Raw genomic sequence first — 20,591 nt, forward strand, 5'->3', positions numbered from 1 at the left:
AATTGGATTACGATAAATCCAATTCTATACCTAGGTCCAATGAAAGCAAGCAAACAAACACCCTTGAATAACTCCTCACTGCTTCAAAGACAAAGCTTAACTCGTCAGCTTGGTACAAATCCTTCACAACACAATTCTTTAAGCCCACCTCTCTCAGCTCTCAAGACCCCTACGCCATGCCTTTCTCTCTTCTCCCTCCCCAAATAACTATGTACTTTAACCCTGGATCCTGGTCTCTGCGTCCTTTTGCTATTCCCACTGACTCTTAAGGGGTTCAACTTCCTTGCCATGGAGTCTATGAAGCTTTCCAGGTTCAAATCCCCCTCCCCCTCAGTACATGTTGGCAGAGCCAACTCTTAAGGCACTGTTTAACTGGGACCCTTAAGGTCGGGCAACAGATTGAAAAATCTTATCACCACCCTTCACTAGGTGTGGGTAGAAACTCAGTAACATTCTTCTAAAGATGCTGGGGGGAGGGGTTGGAATCGCACCGTGACTGCTTTGGGGGGGGGGGCGGGATGCTACAGGGCTACAGAAGCAGTTTGAAAATAGCTCCCTCCATTCTCAAGCAAGACTTCATTTCCCGTCTACATGATGGAGATCTGCAAACACAATCTGAAGTCTGTGCACGTCTCTGCCCAAAGATTTTTTTCCACTCCAAGAATTAAATAGGGGTTGGAGCGCATTATCACTGCACCTTACACTGACTCGATGAGTCATTTTAATGAAGGACTGCTCTACTTACCATCTTATCCGATGAGATAACGGATGGGGAAACCTTTGAAACACATAAAGCAATCTACAAACAGCCTACCTAGGCCACGAATACCTATTTGCGGGAAAACACGCCCAAAAGACACGGCCGGACCTTAGGAAGCCAGAAGGGACCCAGCGAGCGCAGCTCCCACTTCAGCCTGGACCCGACGTCCACCACAGCCCCTCCAGCCCGTCGCGCGGGTCGGCGGTTGATGACCACGGGTCGGCTGTTTTGATGAATAGAGGAGGGCTAGAAAGGCCAGGTGACTCGGACACCACGCGGAGCCAAAGCAGGGATTCACACGCAGTTAAAGAAACCGCTCTCAGGCTGGACGAAGGCGGAGCGGTAGCACAAGCGGAACCAACTGAAGAGCCTTAAAATGCTCCGAGCAGTCCTAGGACAGCCCCCAGCGCGAGGCACTCTGGGACTTGTAGTTTACTTCCAGATCAGCGTTTTTTCGACCCCGTCTCACCGCCTTTCGACGTCGCTTTTATTCTCTCCCTCTCTTTCCAGCACGCCGACTTCCTGGTCGCCGCACGTCCTCACGTATGACTACACTACCCAGAAGTCTCTTCTTCGAGATCCAACGCGCCGCGGGCGCCGGCCGTCTCCTGTGGACTACAGTTCCCAGAAGTCCTCTGGAGAAGCGCTTCCTTCTCTCATTTCCAGGACCACAATTCCCAGAACCTTCAGCTTCACGGCGGTTCCCTTTTCACTCGATCTCTTCTTGAGCTGGCTGGGCTTCAGCCGGCCAGCAGGCACTCAGCGGCGACGTGATTCGTCGGGACTGGGCACAGGGTTTCCTTAGCGGCCTGTTTTTTTCCCCACTCAGTTATTCCCTTTACAGGCCGTCGCGGCTGGCCCGAGCGGTGACCTGGCGGGCCGCGCCTGCGCTCTGCCCCGTTTCCTGCCTGGCTGGTGGCGGTGGCCATTTTGTTCATCCTCCTCCTCCTCCTGCTCCTCCTGGTTGGAGCGCAGTGTCCGGAGCGGGCTGGGGGGAGAGAGCCCGAGAGCAGGGTTCGGTGGCTTTTCCTCTGTCCCCAGCCGGTGCCCGGAGCCCCCCTCCCCTTCCTCCCCACCCCCTCCCCTCCCCAGCCCTGCCCTCCCCCTTGTCCCGGGATCGCTCCGTCGCACCCACCATGATGGAAGACGACGGGCAGCCCCGGACTCTGTGAGTACCCGAGACGGGGGTTGCCAGGCGCCGAGAGGCCCGGGCACCGCGGGACGCTGAGGGAGGGAGCAGGAGAGCGGGGCCGAAGCTGGGACTTACGGCGGCTCCCTGGCCGGGGTGGCGCGGACGCGAAGTGCATTCCTCTTCTGTCCCCTTTTCCTTGGGAAGGAAGCCCTCCCTTCCCCCAAACACAGTCACTTCCTGGGGTCTGGGGTTTGTTTCGACCTTTTCCTCTCGCGCCCTTCTTTGCACACCCTTCCTAGGCCGGGTTTCTGCACGGCTGGGGCTGTCAGGCCTGGGAGAGCTCCTGCTCCCCCTCTGCTGTGGGGGCCCTGGACTGGGCCGGGAGCTGCCGGTCCCCACGGGGGCAGGGCCTGGGTGGGGGTGGGACTGGGGGTGGGACCGCAGCCTCGTGCCCCGCGGGCCCCGAGGAATTAGCGCTCTCGCCCTGCACGTCCCCAGCTCCATCGCTCCCGGCTCTTCTCCCAAGCTAAGCTCTCCGAGGAAACTGGACACACTTCCTCCACTCCAGCCCTTTCTCTCTTTCTGCCCCACGTGCCCCCGCCCACGCTGTCAGAGACACTCGCCCAGCGCCCGCTACTTTTGAAGTGCAAAAGGGATGCCTCTTGCCGCCGGAGCATCTTTCCCTTCTTGGAAGTTTACTTTGAGCGCTACCTACGCTAAACTGACAACCAGTTGTTAAACTGCTTTTGCTCTTTTGGTGTTACCTCCCCCTAATCATTTGTGCTTTGAGACCTTCAGAATTGGATAAAGTGATACCTATCCACTATTCGGTGTGTGTCTTCTGAGCGCCTTTTCTTCTATCTTGCTGTTGCTTTTTACCTGAAGCCCGATCTAATGAATGAATTTCATCTTCCAACCGCTTATTCGAGTTTTCCTTTCTTTCCTAATGAAGAGTGATGACTCAGCATTTGCATTCCTTTCCGGATAGTGTGGCACTCCTTTCTTTTTCCTGCATTTTTAAAAAAAAGTCTGAGTAATTTCTAATTAAATGTTTAAGTTGGCCACCTTCGGTTTTCCTAGCCTCTGGAAGCTCAGCACACCTACCTCGAGTACAAGGAGTCAGATCGCTGCTTTGTTTTCTCTTGCATCTGCCTGGTATTGATATGATCATAGTCCACTTGGCTCTGCTGTCTGTTGGGGAAATTACTTTTTGGGGAATAGAAGAAGGTGGATGGGTACTCAGGAAGTTTGACTAGCTTCTCATCTCTTCTACCAAAGTCAGCTCAATAAAGAAGATAGATACCTATTTACAATATTGATGCAGGTTTGGTTTTTTTGTTTCGTTTTGGGGAGGGTGGGAGGTGGGCTTGCCTTTGTATTCCTGTTTTTCTAATGTCTCACTAAAGTATTTGCCATCCTGTTTTGAGAATTTGAGGCCAATTTAAGCACATCAAATGCTTCAGTGAAAAGTCTGTTTCGGAGAACTTTTATATTTATATTTTGTGCTGTCTCCCATTACTAACTTTTTCCCCCAGGAAAGAGAGAATTGGGACAATTTGAAATCCGCCCTTTAAGATGTGTTTAAGCGAAGGTTTGATAGTTAGCCATGTGTGCTTTGATGGAAGCATCTGGGAAAGTTGAATTTAGTGCCTAGCTAGCATGTATTTAACAAAGATAAAAGTTACATTGTATCTAAACATCTGAAATGTCATCATTGCATCATAATAGCTACTGAATAATTGGTAAATTCTCATGGTACCTTTCTCATTAACTGTTATCTGTCTGTTCCTTAAGAAGAGGAATTCCTGGTTTTGTCGGGCTAAATAATATGCCATTTCACTATCTTTAAGTCATATAACTGTCTTTGCATTTGCCTTATCTTCATCTCCATCAGACCTTGGACCCTTCTCCAGTAGACTAATGAGTTAACTTTGTCACTTCTTAACCTCTACTTTCTCCAATCTGTTCTTTCTCTGAAACACATTTAAGTCCTCTACGTTTACAGTTGTTTAAGAATGTGACATGTGTACATGTGAGTAAAGAAACATCTTGAGCTTAGTAGTACCTGTATGTCAGTACATGTTTACTGTTCTGTCTTCCTTTTTCCTTTTCCCACTCTTCTCTACGGGAAGGGTTTTTTTTTAGACAAGGACTGCTACATCTTCCTAGGTCTTACCCCTGCAGCACTTAGTTCACTGCCTGGAACACAAGAGGTACTCAAATATTTTACAATGATTATACTCCTTTTCATTGAATTAGTATTAAGTTTATTTTTTTTAAGTCCTGATTAATGTAAAATTATGAGCAGACATGACTGTCATACATGGTGTGGTCTGTTGACTTTTATATATTTTTTAAAACCTTCAAGTGTGGAATTTTGATAAAAGTGAATGTTTCAGAATTGGGATTTCTTGGTCAGATTTTTAACAAATATAATGCATAGTATAGTTTTTTGTAAGCGTTCATTTTACATAATTCCCCTCAAAGTGTTCTTTTAGGTGTAACATGACCAAAACTTTGAACGTGACTTTAGAGGTTGACATCTAGTAGGGTTTTATTTTGCTTATTTATGGAGATCTTTTATTTTACATTGTGATCTGTGGGTTAGGTTTTCACGTGGCTAGTATGTTTTAAAAGAATGTACTCTTAAAGCTTATCTTAAACTGTTTCCTTAAAATGCCTGTGTGTTACTAGTGAGGTTTTTTTCCTGCAGACACACACAAGCTAAGACATATGGTTCTATCATCAGAAAACAATATGGTGTTTATAGCCTAGGTAGGTCTTTAAATATTCATTACCTACAGTATTACTAATTTATTTGATGGTATTTAAAGTGGTATAGAATTGCTTTGATGTTGAGCCTAAAGTTTATTTATCCTTTAAAGGTCTGTTTTCTGATGTTCTTTGTTCTTATTTGACATTTATTTTGGGGTAATATGTATTTGATAACTTGTGATCTTAAAAAACACGAGATCATGCTGTGTAATCTGGTGTTGGAAGTAAACTGCCAGACACTGACCTTGTGGGACCCACATTTCAGACTTGTGTTGTGGGTAGCTTTTGCTTGCAGAGATTTGATCCATAGTATATCTGAATCTATAATACAACATTAAATTATAGTGGTGTTCTATTGTAGTTTGATTAACTTTCTTCGTTTATCTGATGCCTCAAAATGAGTAGGACTTGTGAATCTGGGATTATACCATGTTACGCAATGCCATCCTTTAAGGCTGTTCTTTCTTTCTGATAGAGGCTGTCAAAAGGAGGAAATAAAGCAGTGATTTAGAATATAATCTGAGCATCTGAGGGCAATAGCAGAAGAAACTGTTAGATCCCGTTATAGAATTGACTACCTATATGATGGATTTGACTATATTGTGGCTGTAATTAAGCACCTTGGCCAATTTAATCGTATTCTCTGTTTCTTTAAAATGTGTGTGTGTGTCGATATCCCTTATGTAGGTGGTCAAGTCACTTATACCCACCCTGTATCTTTCCTCCACCTTACCTCCTTCCTAAAATGAAATACTTACAAATTGATCAGGTCATTAGAGGCCCATTGAAGGATATTGTTATAAAATCTCCTCTTAAATAGGAACTTGTCAAGAACAAGAGCAAAAATGTTGCTTTCATGGAAATTTAGCAATAGTTTCTTGTGCAAAAGTGCATGTAATTAATTTCAACCTTGGTAGGGCTACTCTTTTCAGAGTGAGAGCACAGTCAGTGTTGAAAAAGCTTGATTAGTCTTCTGAAAGGCATGAGGTTCTTAACTTAAAATTCTGCCCACTTGGACATAGGAAGTAGTTTGGCAATGTGAACTTTTGCCGACTGTGAAACTGCCAAGTTTCTAGTCTCAAATTGGATTTTAACCCTTACGTTAGGGATAAAAGCATCATTTTCCATTTTTAATGCTTTAGTTCCTACAGTTCCTGTTCTTAGAAGACAAAATAGACCTAAGGTATGCCTTTTTTTTTTCTTGAGTAAAAAATTGTTTTAGAATTTCTAAGTGTTTACTCTTTGAATTAACCTCTTTATACAAGAATTTGAGCCATTTGTCTTTTTCTGTTATTCTGTATGTTCAAGTAGAAATTTTATACTTAAACACTAGGAACTTTAGAATATATTGACTACTTCAGAAGGGAAAGAGTGAAGTGTAGAAACTATAATTTAGAAAGAGAAAATATACTTCAGTGTACTGCCAAGAGATGATGTTCTTTCCAGGTCAGGTGTTGAAAATCTGCCTTAAATATTTTTGTTAGTATTTATTTTGGGACGTTATGGTAATGTAAGGTACTTAAGCTGTGTTGTACAGTATTTTAAAAGCTATAAGAAGTTTCTCTATTGAATATTATGAAGGATGAAGGCATATGCAAATGAACGAATTACAGAACTCGAGTAAAGGAAAAGGCAGTCAGATTTGGGTAAAGTTTAGGTGAAATTATATGGTGAATTACATCCTTTTTATTCTAGTAAATTAAGATGTTCTATGTGTTGTTATGGAAGACTTTTTTTTTATATTATTTTTGGAATTTAGTTTGCTGCTTTACCACTGAACTTTTAGTTAGAGATATTTGAAAAATAGGAAACCTTAAAACTGGATTTTTGTATTTCATGACATTCTAAACTTAGATTACCATTTTGCTCTTTAGCATCAGTGCTTGAAATGTAAATTGCTATATCTAAATGTGCATCTAGAAATTCTTCAAAATTTATAGCTCACTCGAAAAAGATTGACTTGGAATAAAAATCCTATTAAACAGTAACAGCTTTAATTGTGACTTAGGTGTGGAAGGTAATTAATGCCCATGCAGCTTTTTTCTGAACAAATACATGTTTAAACACTAGTGCAAATTTAAAACTATTTAAGTTATTTAGATTTTATTATATAAAAGTGGTGATCTATTTTTAACTTTGTTATTAGTGTCAATATGTGAAAATCAGTTTTATCCATTCCTCTTCTATTCTCTTAGAAATGAGTTAACTAGCACTTTGGGCTAAATGAATATAACATTTAGGAGACCAAGGTCACTTGTTCATTTACTTTATAGATAGTTTTACCTTGTACAAAAAGAAATTATTCCCCGGATACAGGCTCATAAATCCCTCTGAGTTAAAAAGGGACAGGCAGTTGTCTGGCGAGCTTATAATCCTATAACCTTTTGCAACTGCTGGAAAAAGTGTGTCATTCCATGGCCTACCGATGGGTCTGCTCTACTTTAATTATAAGAAAAAGATGGCATAGTAGACCTAAAGCCATTTTCCACTGGCTTCGTCTTCTATTTAAGTAACATTGGACTTGTGGTTCAGTTTTAGTACAATGTAGATATTAGTACCCATTGCAATGAAATTCTTAGCTGAATTGGGAAATTGTTGCTCATTCTTGATCAGATAATTTTTTTACACTTTACCTTTCTCGGTTTATTTTTCCCTTTCAGAATGTTCCAGCTTATACCAGTTATGTATTTAATATGGTAACCATAGATGCAAGGCATATTTTGGTCTCAGTACTCAGTTTCCAGTTATTATATATTATCGTTGGGAAAATAAAACTTATGTCTTTTTAATTTCCAGGAGAAGCTATGTTAAATTTTATAAATATTGTTTGGTTCGTGAGGTTGTTCACAACAAATGTGTTTTAGGAATTATACACTGAGTACCAGAAAGACTTAAAAGTTTGGCAATTTATTGAGCTAAATTAATACAAATCCATGGGACAAGAGAAACCAGGTGGTCGTTTCTGGGTGGTGGTGTTCTTTTCTTTTGAGTTTATCTGTATTCTGAATTTCTTAATACAGAATACATCCATTCAACATGTAACTTAAAAAAAATAATCCCAAATCTTTAAATAGGCATGGTGAAAAGTGTACCTATATTTGTCTTAAATTTTCTCTGAATTTCTCAAGAAATCTTTATATTTGCTTTTTTATTTACATAATGATGCATTTTGTTGATTCTGATGTGTTTTAGACTAGGAAATTTTATTATTTTGCCCTGCATTCCTAAAACAAAGCAATGAAGATAGATCATCGATAAATCTTGTTTAGCAAGACAAAACAGAACCTTCCAATCTCTGTGTGTTTTGCTAACTTTACTGTTTCTTTGTTTGTGTAATTGCTTTTGTTGGGGGGGTCTAAGATAAACTCACCTTATGTCTAATGTGTCTTTATTGATCAGGTGTTATAATTAATCAGTATTTTTGGTGGTATTTATGTGCGTGTGAGAGAGACACACACACACACATTATTTTGAATTGTGTTGTACATCCAGAAATTGTAGTTATCTGGAGACTGGTTTTAAATTTTTATTATTTTTATTCTAATAAGATGAGACAATGATATGTAGGATACAGAATAATAATGCTTTTGGGGTATGCAAGGTCACATTGATTTCTTCTTTATAAAATGTTTGAAGTGATACTTTAGTGGCCTAATTTAGTACCTAAGAACACTTGCTGCTTTCCTAAATAAGGGTTAATCTTAACTTGCATAGGATTAGGCTTGATTGGAAAAAAATTTATTGAAGACAGAGGAAGTTAAAATGAAAAAAAAGGTATTAAGCAAAGTGATAATGCATTAGAGACAGAGCTGAAGGGAAATTGCTGATAATGTATTCTTTTTCTTCTTGAACAGATACGTAGGTAACCTCTCCAGAGATGTGACAGAAGTCCTTATACTTCAGTTATTCAGTCAGATTGGACCCTGTAAAAGCTGTAAAATGATAACAGAGGTAAGATCTTCCCAGTTCCATGTGCTGACAGCGTGATGTTTAACGTTGTGAGATACAGGAGTTGATTAGTATCATTTTAAAATATCATTTTAAGCCTCAAGTTATTCTGATGGAGAGATTCATGTTTGTTGTGTTGACTTATTACTTTGGTTTGGCAGATAAACTAGGTTTAGAATGGAGTTTTATTTGAGAGGACAAAGTTTGTGTGCTGTTACTCTCACATGGTCATTCTTCAGAATATAGTTACCTTTGAGTGATTCTGCTTGTAAAAAATTGTTAGCGCTTATCTCAGGGTTGAGAAACTGGGCAGTATTTCCTACAATTCCAATAAGAATGTTCCTGATTCAGATGATACACATTTAAAGTGTAGGAATTGGTGTAGTAAAAGAACATTGGGGTCTTACGTGCGTGGTGTTGCACCATGCACCTTGTGTATCTCCAAAAAAATACTAATAACAGCAGCTTTCCGTAGACTGGACTTAAATTGTTAGGGTGATCGTTTTATTTTCCTTTTTGCAAAGAAAACTATCTTTTTATACTCTCCTGATTAAGACTGTATAGCAGTGCCCAAAGACTTGTGTTTCAGTTCGTTCTCATTTTCCTTTTTCTTTATTCATCCACACACTTCTTAGACTGTTTACTGTGTACCAGCTATTCCGGTAAGTGCTAGAGATACACTACTGAATAAGACGGTTCTTAGGACCATAGAATTTTATAGCCTACTGAGGGAGACAGAGGAGTTAGCAGGCACTAATAACAGAGGATGATAAATGCTGTGGGAGCACAGAGGTCCAGTACAGGCTTGGGTCAGGGGAGGCGTTATTGGAGGAGTCAGTGTCTAGGCTGAAACTGAAAGGATAGCAGTGGAATCTGAGGAAGAAGGGATTCCAGGTGAGAGAATAAGGTTGATTCAGTCTGGTAGACAGAGAGAGCAGAAGTGCTCATGAGAGGAAATGGAAAGGTAGAGACCGTAGTGTGGTTGGTGTTCCGAATGGGATTAGTCATGAAAGATGCCAGGAGATGAGGCAAGAGTGTTCGGCAGGGGCCGGAAGCTGTGCAAAGGAGTTTGTGTTATACCCTGTGAGAGGAACTGTGTGAAAAACTTGTAAAGCAAATTGGCCTTTTGATCTTCTTTCCTAAATAATAATAGTTCTCATTCTGTTCCAGTAGCTCTTCTTTCCTTCCTGTCTTTGATTATTCATTCATTCATTCATTCATTCGTTCTTTCATTCATCAAAAATTTACTGTGTGCTAGGCACTATTCAGAGCTCTGGGGATCTAGTGGAGAGCGAAAGGGAGGAGACTCCCATGAGTTACATACTATTGAGAATATTGTTAACAAACAAGTAAACAAGATAATTGCAGATAGGGATAAGAGCTGTGGAGAAAATAAAGCAGTTCTGTGATGGAGATTGGAGGGTTGGTATTTATACAGACTAGGTGGTGAGAGGGAAGATGTCACCTCTTTGGTCTGAGACAGGAATAACAAGATGGTGCCATCTATGTTTAGAGTTGGAGGCAGAGGAAATGGCAGATACAAGGGCTGCGAGTTGGTAATGAGCTTCGTGACTTCATGGAACCAAAGACCAGGATGGCTGGAGCCTGGGGAGTGAAGGGAATTGGTGGAAAATGAGTGTAAAGAGGCAGGCAGGCAGGGTTCAGAATCACCTAGGGAAGTGTGGGCCATGACACACAGTTTGGATTTTACTGTGGTTGTGGTGGAGTTTTAAGCAGAGTAATGAGGCACTCTGATTTGCATTTTTAAGATTATTTGGAGACTGTCACAGAGAATGGATTGTAGGGGGCGGGAATGGAAAGAGGGAAAGCAGCTGGGTTTATTTTACTAGTCTAGGTAAGAGATGATGGGGGCTTGTTTTTTAGATTGGTAGGTCTAGAGGTAGAAATAGGTATGTTTGGAATATAATTTAGAGGTGAAATCAGTAGGACTGGATTGGCTGGGGGACATAAGGGGAAGGAAGACATCAGGAAATGTACTAAAGATTCTTGTTTGTAGTTGTGTAGATGGTAGCGCTGTTTATTTGCTCAAATGGGCATGACCAAGGGAGTTGGGTGGGAGGTAGTGGTGGGAGTCAGAAGAGCTGTTTTGGCAGTGTTAAACTTAAGGGTGCATTAGATATCCAAAGGAACGTTATATGTAAGTAGTTGGATAAACCGAGAGACCAGTGCTGATGATACCAGCTTGCAGTGGTATTTGAACCTATGGGACTAGATGAGATCTAGTTCCTTGATCTAAAGAGAGTGCTGACGGAGAGAAGTAGAGTAGTCTGGGTCTAAGCCCTGGAGCATCTCAACACTTAGGGTGACATTTAGAGTTTGAGTTAAGGGGGAACAACTGCCTTCTGAAAGATCCTCCAGTGAGAAAACCAGAAAACCAAGAGGCTGTGTGGAATTTAAAATGGAATATTTAAAGGAGGAGGAGTCGTTAGCTAAATTCTGCTTGAAAGTCAAGGTGAGGACAGAAGAGGGATCACAGAGGTGGCAGAGGGGTCACTGGTCAGCTCAACACAGTTTCATTGGCCTGAGAATGGGGTCTGAGAAAGTGGAAGAAGTTGTCTAGAAAATTTTTGAGAAACATTTTAATAGTATTTTTTTTAAACTTGTGTGCACAATCAGCGATTTGTGGGGAGAGGATTTGAAACGAATTTGTATAACATCCATATTCTACAACTCCTACATTCAAACTTGTATATAGCTGTAAAATCCCATATTTCTCTGTCTTGACATTTATGTCATCCAACAAAAAGTGTTGACAATACTTATTAAGGTAAGGACACGGTTGATTTTTAGAGTGTCCCTTGGTGGCATAAATGGGAAGCTTCCAAAGAGCATGCAGTCTAGTACAGACTATATAGGTGTTTATTTTCCTTTCCATAAATTCCATTTCAGTATATGAAAAATGCTTTTTTCCCTTAGTTTTGTGATTTTTTACTTTGGATACTGTTTATCTTAGACTCTAGCTTTCTCTGTATACTCTAATGTTATCAATTTTAAGGCTAAAAAATTCTCTGACAGTTGGGTTGTGACAAAAATCAGTGGTGTCTTACATGAAGTGCAGTGTGATGTGAGTGTGTGTGTGTGTGTGTACGTACATGCATATGTTCATACGTTGAATGGGGTTGGCCTGCTACTATTAGGTAAACTTGAAGTCAGTCTGCATGAGTTAGGGTAGTTTACTAAAGCCTGTTGTTCTCATGGATCTACCATTGGATCCCTGTATGTCTTGCTATAATTACCAGTGTTTTCTGTAGAGACCATCAGGGCAGAAGAGATAGGAGTAAAATGAAAAATTGACTAGCATAGTTTTAGCTTGCTATTTACCTTTAAATCCTTTCTGTAAATGAATGTTATTGGTAAATGTTAACTCTTGTATAAGAGGAATTTAAGTGCATGTTTTTCTTTGGAATCTTTTCTCCGTTTCCTTTCTATACCTCTTAAGAACAGAGTTCACATGGCTACGGTAGGATTTTGTATGAGAGCCCATAGTTTTCTTGTCAGTATTAATGATCACACTTTTTTTCCCTCAAGGAAATGCCTTCTGGTTGCTTCGCCACTATTGTTTTAGACGTCTTATTTTGGATTTTTCTTCTAAAACTTTCCTGGAATGAAAAAACAGTGGTTGTTGAAAAGATCTTTATTTTATCTGGTATTTTGTACCCCTTGTAAGTGCAACTAGAATTCGACATTTTAAAATAGTATTTTTTTTTAGGGCATTTTACATTGAACAGTGATGAATGTTTTTAGCCTTATGCAAAAAATGTATTTGTACGGTTGTGTAGCTCTTTGATACAGGTTTCAGTTTTGTAAAATTCATTTCCATTTTGGTCATTAGTTTATAAAGTTGCTATAAATTAGGCCGTACTTTCTGACTGTCTTTATAAATGTCTGTTTGCAACTCCTGTCAAGTATAATATTGCAGAATATATTTAATAAAGATTTCTTATATTGGTTTTTTTGTGATATAAAATTGTAGCTTTGTCCTGGAATATTTTATTCAGACATATTTTCAGAAGTTCTTTTCTTGATTACTAGCATATTTCTCTGGTCTTTGAAGACTAAATTCAAAGTATATAGACTCTCCTGTTCATTAGGTTAGTTTGAAAGATGGGGAGTTCGTTTTAATAGCTAGTTATAAATTTGAAATTTTTCTGTTTTTATTCTCATTCTTTACTTAGGAGTACATAATCTCATCTCCTATGCAGTACTCATCCTAGTTTCCATCATAAGCTATGTTTGTAAAGTTGGTTCATTTCTGTATTTTTTTTTTTGTCATGGGATATAGTTTATGAAGGATTATGAGGCATAAATAGAATTCATCCTTTTGAAAATAATGTTGGGAGAGAGAAGAGCTGTGGTAAGGAGTGGTCCTTAAGGTTTTGTTTGGTCTAATATAAACTGCTGTTTTATATTTAACATATTTCACCAGAATTCTATATTTTATTTTGTTTTAATACTGATAGTCATGATTCTGTACTGCTTTGATGGTTCTGTTTGAGTTCAGCAGTATTCTCAGGTGCAAAGTCAGGTGTAGCTGTAAATCTTATTTTTATAAGTGTTAGGCTTTCATAAGCTTATGCAATCTCACCTTGTACATTCCTAGCTGTCAGTAATGTTTTTTCCTGGATTTTCTTCTCAGCAACCCGATAGCAGAAGGGTCAACTCTTCTGTTGGATTTTCTGTTTTGCAGCATACAAGCAATGACCCATATTGCTTTGTGGAATTTTATGAACACAGAGATGCAGCTGCTGCATTAGCTGCTATGAATGGGAGAAAAATTTTGGGAAAGGTAAGATTATAGAGTGATGACTCCTCATGAGTATATATTTTTGCATGTCGAATTAGCTTGTGTGTGTGTGTGTGTGTGTGTGTGTGTGTGTTTTAGCTTGTATTCTTTTTAGCAAGTTTTTAAACAAATATTCAGCTCTGCCAAGTGACGGTTTTGCTTTATTCGGCCTAGTGTTTTTACAAAAATTATCCTGTTTGATAAATGATTTAATAAGTGGTAAGTGTTATGGTTCATAATGACATGCCTAATAATTGTATTAAATATAATCTTTATTTTTAGGAGGTCAAAGTAAACTGGGCAACAACACCAAGTAGCCAGAAAAAAGATACTTCCAGTAAGTACTCCTGCTGCATTTTACTGTGGAAGAGTTCTGAAATTATCCCGGCAGCACTACCAGCTTAAATAGGGTTTTTCTTCCCTTAGTGTTGCCTGAAAAAGGCTTATTAGTAGCTGGCTTTTTAAGTATTTGATTACCAAATGCTTTGATTTCAGATCACTTCCATGTGTTTGTTGGGGATTTGAGTCCAGAAATTACAACAGAAGATATCAAATCAGCATTTGCCCCCTTTGGTAAAATATCGTAAGTATCATAGTCAATACTATATTCAGTAGTGATAGGCAAAATTGTATATGATTAACTTGTACTGGAATTAAGATTTTCTTTCCCTAGTTAGTGTGATTTTTTTTTTTTTGGTTTGTTGGTTTGTTTTGTTTTTTTGATTAGTAGATGTTGTTGAAAATGTTAATGTCATTTCAATGTTTTGGGGTCTTGTTTTCATCTAATCCTGTGTATAATATGTTAAAATTTTTTAAGTGATTCTGTTTGTTATCTTTGAAGCAGATGTTTGGGTGGTAAAGCCTATTATAAAGTCCTACTTTCTGTCAAATGTTTTTAAAATTCGGTGGTTAACCAAAAGTGAATGTGATGTATACTGTGTATTAAACTTTTATAGGAAGAGTTTATAAATTGGGAAAAGTAGGTAAATCCTTGGATATATTGCGGTTAAATTGGAAATGTACATGTTTAATTATACTGGTAAATGTGTTTTGATACTTTAGCCGAAAAGTAGTACTATTATAATACTAAAATGTTGCGTTGTCTGAGCCATAAATGTGGGATTAATTAGTAGATGTTTTTTTGTTACTGGTATTTGATTCTGCTAGTGAGGGCCCAAATGTGGTTTGATTTTTAACAAAGTTTATGCTCAAATCTCATTGTATGTTATGTGATCTAGTATAATGGAAAATTAAAAGTGGTTTTATAAGTTTTATAAAATGTTTATCACAATATGTCTTTCTGATTAAAATCCGTATATTTTATGTGAAATGTTGTAGTACTGCTTTACAAGAATATGTTTCACCTAAGAACAACAATATTTTTCTGTATACAATTTGTTGTTCTGTAGATTTATTTGAAAGAAAGATTTAATTCTTAATTTTCTGTTTTGATATTTGCTTTGCTTTTTAATCTTTAAATGTGGTAAGTAGTACTGTTTTAAAAATCAGTATAAAAAATAATACAGGTTGCTGTTTTTCAATCTTTATTTATACCTGAGACCTGCAGTTTTTCTAAAGTCCAAGTCACAATTAAAAGTAATAGCATTCTGGTTATTTTGCAGAATTGCTCATAAGAATGGACAGGATCTTGAAGGCTAACTGCAAGGAACTGTGCACACTGGAACTCAGTTGTAGATTTTTTTCTCATTTCTATTTATTCTTATTATACATTATTTATATATACATATTTTAGTATTTACATTTTAACATTCTATATTCAGTGGAGTTCTATATTTCCAATCATTTTAACTTACTCACTAAAATTTCTGTGTAAATTTGTTGTTTTCGTACTGGTGTGCTTAGCATTGTTGTTAGTTTTTTATTCTCCTTTCTTAAATTTCTGAAAATGTCAATTTTTCAAAATTTACAGCTGCCCAAACTCCAAAATGATGGTAGAGAATTGACCAAGAAAAATAAAGAAATCTGTTAACAGGCCATGTATGCCTTTTTAATTCCTATTTTTACCTCTTTTTCAATTTTTTAATATTTCATATATTTTGTATCACTAGGCAGAAGACATTTAACTATTTAGAGATTGCATGGTAAAGTAGTTAGCATTGTTACAGTAATTTATAGAACCAGTAAACCTTAGAGGACACTAGCCAATAGAATATTAGAAAAGGAAACTATTGTTCCTATTAATCTTCAAATTTGAGCATTTAGTTTAGAAGATGCAGGCTATTTGATTAGGTTGCATGTTTATTACATGTTTTTGTCCTACTGCTTTTTTCTAACAGGTAAAGAAGCGTTAGGGAGAGTTCAGGAATGGCAGTAGTTAATTAGGGCTAACTGGAATTTTATTTAAAAAAATGCTCACAATACAGTGTGTGTGGTTCCTTTTAGTTTTTATTTTGAGGATGACTCTTACTTCCCTCATTTAGCTGTGCTTCTTTTCACAGGGATGCCCGAGTAGTTAAAGACATGGCAACTGGAAAATCCAAAGGCTATGGTTTTGTATCTTTTTATAACAAACTGGTATGTTCTTTCAACTCAATGTAAATTTAATACAAAATTCAGTCGTTAATTATTGGAATCTTGAATATTCTTATATGTTGCCTACAACAGCTTTTATGTAATTTTGTATGTTTTAATAGTAGAGTGTAATTGTTTTCTTGGAAATAGCTGGAAAAAGATAGGCTGATTATAAGAAAGAGTATCATGGTTGCATTTATGCATTGGTGAAGGTAAGATGTGTTGGAAGTCAAACTCAAGATTAGGACATACAAACTTACCTCAGAATTTCGAGGGAAGTTAAATTATATTTAGTCTGAACCATGAAAATCTCAGTTTTAACTTTTAAATTATCATCCATACTTTTATAGCTAGTATATTAATGATTACAGCAAATTATGTAAATGAAAATTAAAACAATTCATCATGATTTTTGCATGTATTCTTAAAGAAAGAGGTACCAAAATGTCCATAAGCATTTGCATTAACTGTAAGATCCGATAATAAAGTGGGCTTTGATAGTAGCATTTTAGATCAGTTTTAGCAACTTAAATTACCTACATCTTATTGCAGTGGCAAAAGAAAGGCTAGGAGCTGTATTCTTTCTTTGCTTAGATTCATTGCAAATTCACATTAGTTGTGATAATTAAACTCATTTTTATTGGCAGCATTCTAAATCTTAATGCAGAAGTCTGTCTTAAAATGAATTCTTAGTCTTGTGTCACAATCATAATCCATTGCTACTGGAATGTAGATTTAGGGGCAGGTAATTTAGACCATAGTATTGGGAGTTTGTTACATTTCAGATCAGCCATTAAATTAAGATATTTGTGGGATTCTTGCTTTCCCTCTTTTTGGTAATGAGTGGGGTTATGATTTTTTCTTGCATATTTGAATTATGATCAATTTCCCTTGATGCGTAAATAAAAATAATTTTGACATATCACCGGAGTTCAGATCATTTTTTTGTGATATTAGTTCAGTTTTGTTTATTTAGGAAGCTTAGTGAATTCATTCCCTATACTGGTAAGATTTTTTTGGAGCCAGCGGTGCCAGAATTTTATTTCATTTTACAGGGTCTTATATGCCACAATTTTCCTTCCTATGTTTGTAATTGCTCTTTCTTTCTCTTTTTTCTCTGTAGGATGCAGAAAATGCAATTGTGCATATGGGAGGTCAGTGGTTGGGTGGTCGTCAGATCAGAACCAACTGGGCCACACGTAAACCACCTGCACCTAAAAGTACACAAGAAAGTAAGATGTGTCTACTGCGTATGTTAAAATTATGGATACATCACAAAAATCATGAAGTAATATAATCTTAATTTCTTAAAATTTAAATTTTATTAGCATTGTAAGTCTCATTTCATCTTGAGTTTAATTGTCTAATATTAATTGGGCTTTGATAATTAGTATATTTGGAGCTGTGAGCCAGCTGATTTTATAGATCGAATCATGGTGTCAAGAAAAAAATTCCATTTTCTCCCCCAATGAGGTGTATCTTTGTACATAGTTATCGGTTTGATACTACTGTACAATCATCAGCATTTTTCTTTTCTTTCTGCATATAGATAACACTAAGCAGTTGAGATTTGAAGATGTAGTAAACCAGTCAAGTCCAAAAAATTGTACTGTGTACTGTGGAGGGATTGCCTCCGGGTTAACAGGTACAGCGTATGGTTTTCTCCTCCCCTTCTCTGAGGAGCTTTATCACTCTTACTGTCAGTTTCATGAGACTTAAGTATTTTATTTGTGTGTTTTTGTTTCTCAGATCAGCTTATGAGACAGACTTTCTCACCATTTGGACAAATTATGGAAATAAGAGTTTTTCCAGAGAAAGGCTATTCATTTGTCAGGTAAAATTCTGCCTACAGGTTACTCTTCTATTTTACCCATTCCTTTCAGTTACGTTATTCGATCCCCTCCGGTATCAGCCTTTGTTGTTTTAGTAGTTCTTTGCAGTGTAGAACTTTAACCTACCTGCATAATGTACTTTAGGAAAATACCAAGTTGACAGTTATAAACTAATGAGTTTCTATTAGTTACCGTGTAAGTTCTTCAAAAAAAGAAAAAAAAAAAGACAAAAACCCTCGTATCTTCCCCTTTTAGATTTTCAACCCATGAAAGTGCAGCCCATGCCATTGTTTCGGTGAATGGCACTACGATTGAAGGACATGTTGTTAAATGCTATTGGGGTAAAGAATCTCCTGATATGACTAAAAACTTCCAACAGGTAATTCAATTTTTCACAGCACTTTTTAAGGTTTCCATCTTACATATCTACATAAAAGCTTTAGAAACTCTGTAAAATAAACAGAAAATAAAGCATATAGCTGCTTTCAGTTTATTTTATTAATGCTTTTTCAAAAGTGATTATTTTGCGGTATTAACTGAATCTTAATACTTTCTTTCCACAGGTGTCACCACCCCAATAAACTTAGACAATGATAAATAACAGAGTCCTATTCACATAAGGGTGCTTACTTAGTTTTTCTCTTCCTTGTCTCCCACTTTCTTCAAATACTGTGTTTCTTACTTATTCCCTAAAACAGTAATTTGCTTTTTTCTAGGTCGACTATAGTCAGTGGGGGCAGTGGAGCCAGGTTTATGGAAACCCACAGCAGTATGGACAGTATATGGCAAATGGGTGGCAAGTACCGCCTTACGGAGTATACGGGCAACCGTGGAACCAACAAGGATTTGGAGTAGAGTAAGTTGTTTGGGTTTTTCCAGTATATAAACAGACATAGTTTTGACAAAAGAAATCAAAAGTGTGTTTTTCTGGGGAGAATCTATTTCAAGTAAATTCATCAGGTTATTCGACATTATAAGTGTTATAGAAACCTTATGAAAAATGATTTATAGTGCTAAAAATTTGCTTTTTATTACCTGGGTGAAAGGGGAGGTTGGGGTATCATTTGGTGTGTCCTATCTCTGTAAGCTGTTGGTAGAATTTCATTTACCTTTCTAATTTTATCTCATTTATTTTTGCATGGAAAAGGTCTTTGTCTAGGTATGTTTAGAAATTTAATGATTTGTGTCTGTTGGCTTGTGTGAGAAGTCTTAAGAGATTTATGTGGTACAAAGTAGCTTGCTTTTTTTTCCTTTGTTCATAGAGTGGGTTGGTCCTTTGCACCTTTTTCCCCAGGCCAGCCCAGATCTTTATTTTTACCGGTTCCTTCTTCCTTCTCTTTCCAACATGAACTTTGTGATTTTTAAATTTCTTAAATTGATGTACTGTGTGTGCAGTATATGATAGGTAGGTGATCTGTCATTTTTTTAAAATCAGTTTTGAGATGTTCTTCAAAGAAGTCATTGCATTAAGTTGTGATTATGTTAATAATTTAAGACTAATGTTGGGATATGTATTCTGCATGTGTAGATTTGTGTCATTTATTTCTTTGCTCTTTGTTGTGGGTGTGTTGATTTCTTGTTGTCTATTCTATGATGGGGCTCTGCTTGATGTTTTTGTATAAATATATGGATAATTTTTTCTTTGTGTTTGCTCAAGATTTTTTTTTTCCCCCCAAGTCAATCACCTTCTGCTGCTTGGATGGGTGGATTTGGTGCTCAGCCTCCCCAAGGACAAGCTCCTCCCCCTGTAATACCTCCTCCTAACCAAGCTGGATACGGTATGGCAAGTTACCAAACACAGTGAGCTGGGACTCTAAACACAATTGTAATTCATGATAGCTTCAGTTTCCTGTGACACTCTGAAGACATGAAAGTAGACATCGGAAAATGAAAATATTTATTTTAAGAATTGAAATGTTTGGAACCTTTAGCACAGCTTTGCTTTGGTGAAGGACACATGTCTTCTAGTTCTGCCTTTTTAAGTTTTTGTTCATGATGGATATGAACATGATTTTTCTTTGTGTACAAAAACTAAAATAAAGTCAATAAAGACAATTCTGACTACAAATTTTGATATAATAGGAGAAATGGGTAATACATTTTGATTCTTAGATACTATTCCATTTTTATCTTGCTGTTCAGTATTTTAACTCACTGTGTTTTTAAAAGAGCAAAAAAAGGGAGGATCGTGGAAAACTGGGAATCACATATAAGTTCATCCTGAACCTTGATACTCCCCTCCCCTCCCCCGAGGTGGACCACATTCGAAGTCAGCAGAAAAAAGTGTGATACTGAGAAGAAATTGCATGATTTTGGAGTCGCTTTGGAGAAAATGCTTATTTTATGCCTAAAGAAACTGAAGCCAGACTGATAAAGAAATTTTACAAACTAAATAAGGAACAACATCTGAGTTACTTGAGCGAATGTTGGTGGTCCACATTAAGACATGTTTTTTAAAACTTTAAAAAGTGTTGATTATTAAAACTGTAGTAAATTACATTTCATTTTGGGGGGAAGTTCCAAGTATGGTGTTTGTATTAAAGTCAGACAGTCATACTTGTGCTTTTACATGAAGTTTAAATGATATACATTGTAAATATTGAATAACTACAGTGTTTAAAAAGCATGCTTCAACATAGAAGTAGCAGCAATGTAATTATTTGAAGTAACACTTAACACACTCCACTGCATCGAATGCAATGGATTGATAAGAATGTTTAAGACTGACACTTCCAAGGTTGGCTACTATGTAAAATTAAAATTATACAAATTATTATACAAAAAAAGCCTTAATTTTAATTTCATACA

The 20,591-nt window shown here is 37.4% G+C and overlaps 1 protein-coding gene across 6 annotated transcripts; it reads left to right on the top strand.

The window, feature by feature from the left end:
* Positions 1-1,505: 1,505 nt before the first annotated feature.
* Positions 1,506-19,838, top strand: TIAL1 (TIA1 cytotoxic granule associated RNA binding protein like 1). 6 transcript variants are annotated; one of them, XM_008685140.2, is made up of 12 exons: positions 1,506-1,928; positions 8,522-8,618; positions 13,273-13,422; positions 13,702-13,756; positions 13,915-14,002; positions 15,879-15,954; positions 17,075-17,183; positions 17,501-17,596; positions 17,701-17,785; positions 18,039-18,162; positions 18,500-18,639; positions 19,461-19,838. In XM_008685140.2, the coding sequence occupies exons 1-12, from the start codon at positions 1,897-1,899 to the stop codon at positions 19,585-19,587; spliced, it is 1,179 nt and encodes a 392-aa protein (XP_008683362.1). In that variant the 5' UTR covers positions 1,506-1,896; the 3' UTR covers positions 19,588-19,838. The 6 variants fall into 6 exon arrangements, with proteins under 6 accessions (XP_008683362.1, XP_008683370.1, XP_040480200.1 ...); XM_008685148.2 differs by having other exon boundaries at positions 1,508-1,928; positions 13,324-13,422; XM_040624266.1 differs by lacking the exon at positions 1,506-1,928 and adding an exon at positions 4,604-4,667 and having other exon boundaries at positions 13,324-13,422.
* Positions 19,839-20,591: the final 753 nt, after the last annotated feature.

This window comes from Ursus maritimus, unplaced genomic scaffold (assembly GCF_017311325.1).
Source record: "Ursus maritimus isolate PB19 unplaced genomic scaffold, ASM1731132v1 scaffold_7, whole genome shotgun sequence".
Lineage (NCBI taxonomy): Eukaryota > Metazoa > Chordata > Mammalia > Carnivora > Ursidae > Ursus > Ursus maritimus.

What these genes read in the sequence shown, in the direction of transcription:
- TIAL1 (XM_008685140.2), top strand. Translation starts at nt 1,897, where the DNA reads ATGATGGAAGACGACGGGCAGCCCCGGACTCT. An exon ending in GCTGTAAAATGATAACAGAG is followed by an intron (nt 8,619 to 13,272) that starts GTAAGATCTTCC and finishes TTTTCTTCTCAG; the next exon opens with CAACCCGATAGCAGAAGGGT. An exon ending in GCCCCCTTTGGTAAAATATC is followed by an intron (nt 14,003 to 15,878) that starts GTAAGTATCATA and finishes TTCTTTTCACAG; the next exon opens with GGATGCCCGAGTAGTTAAAG.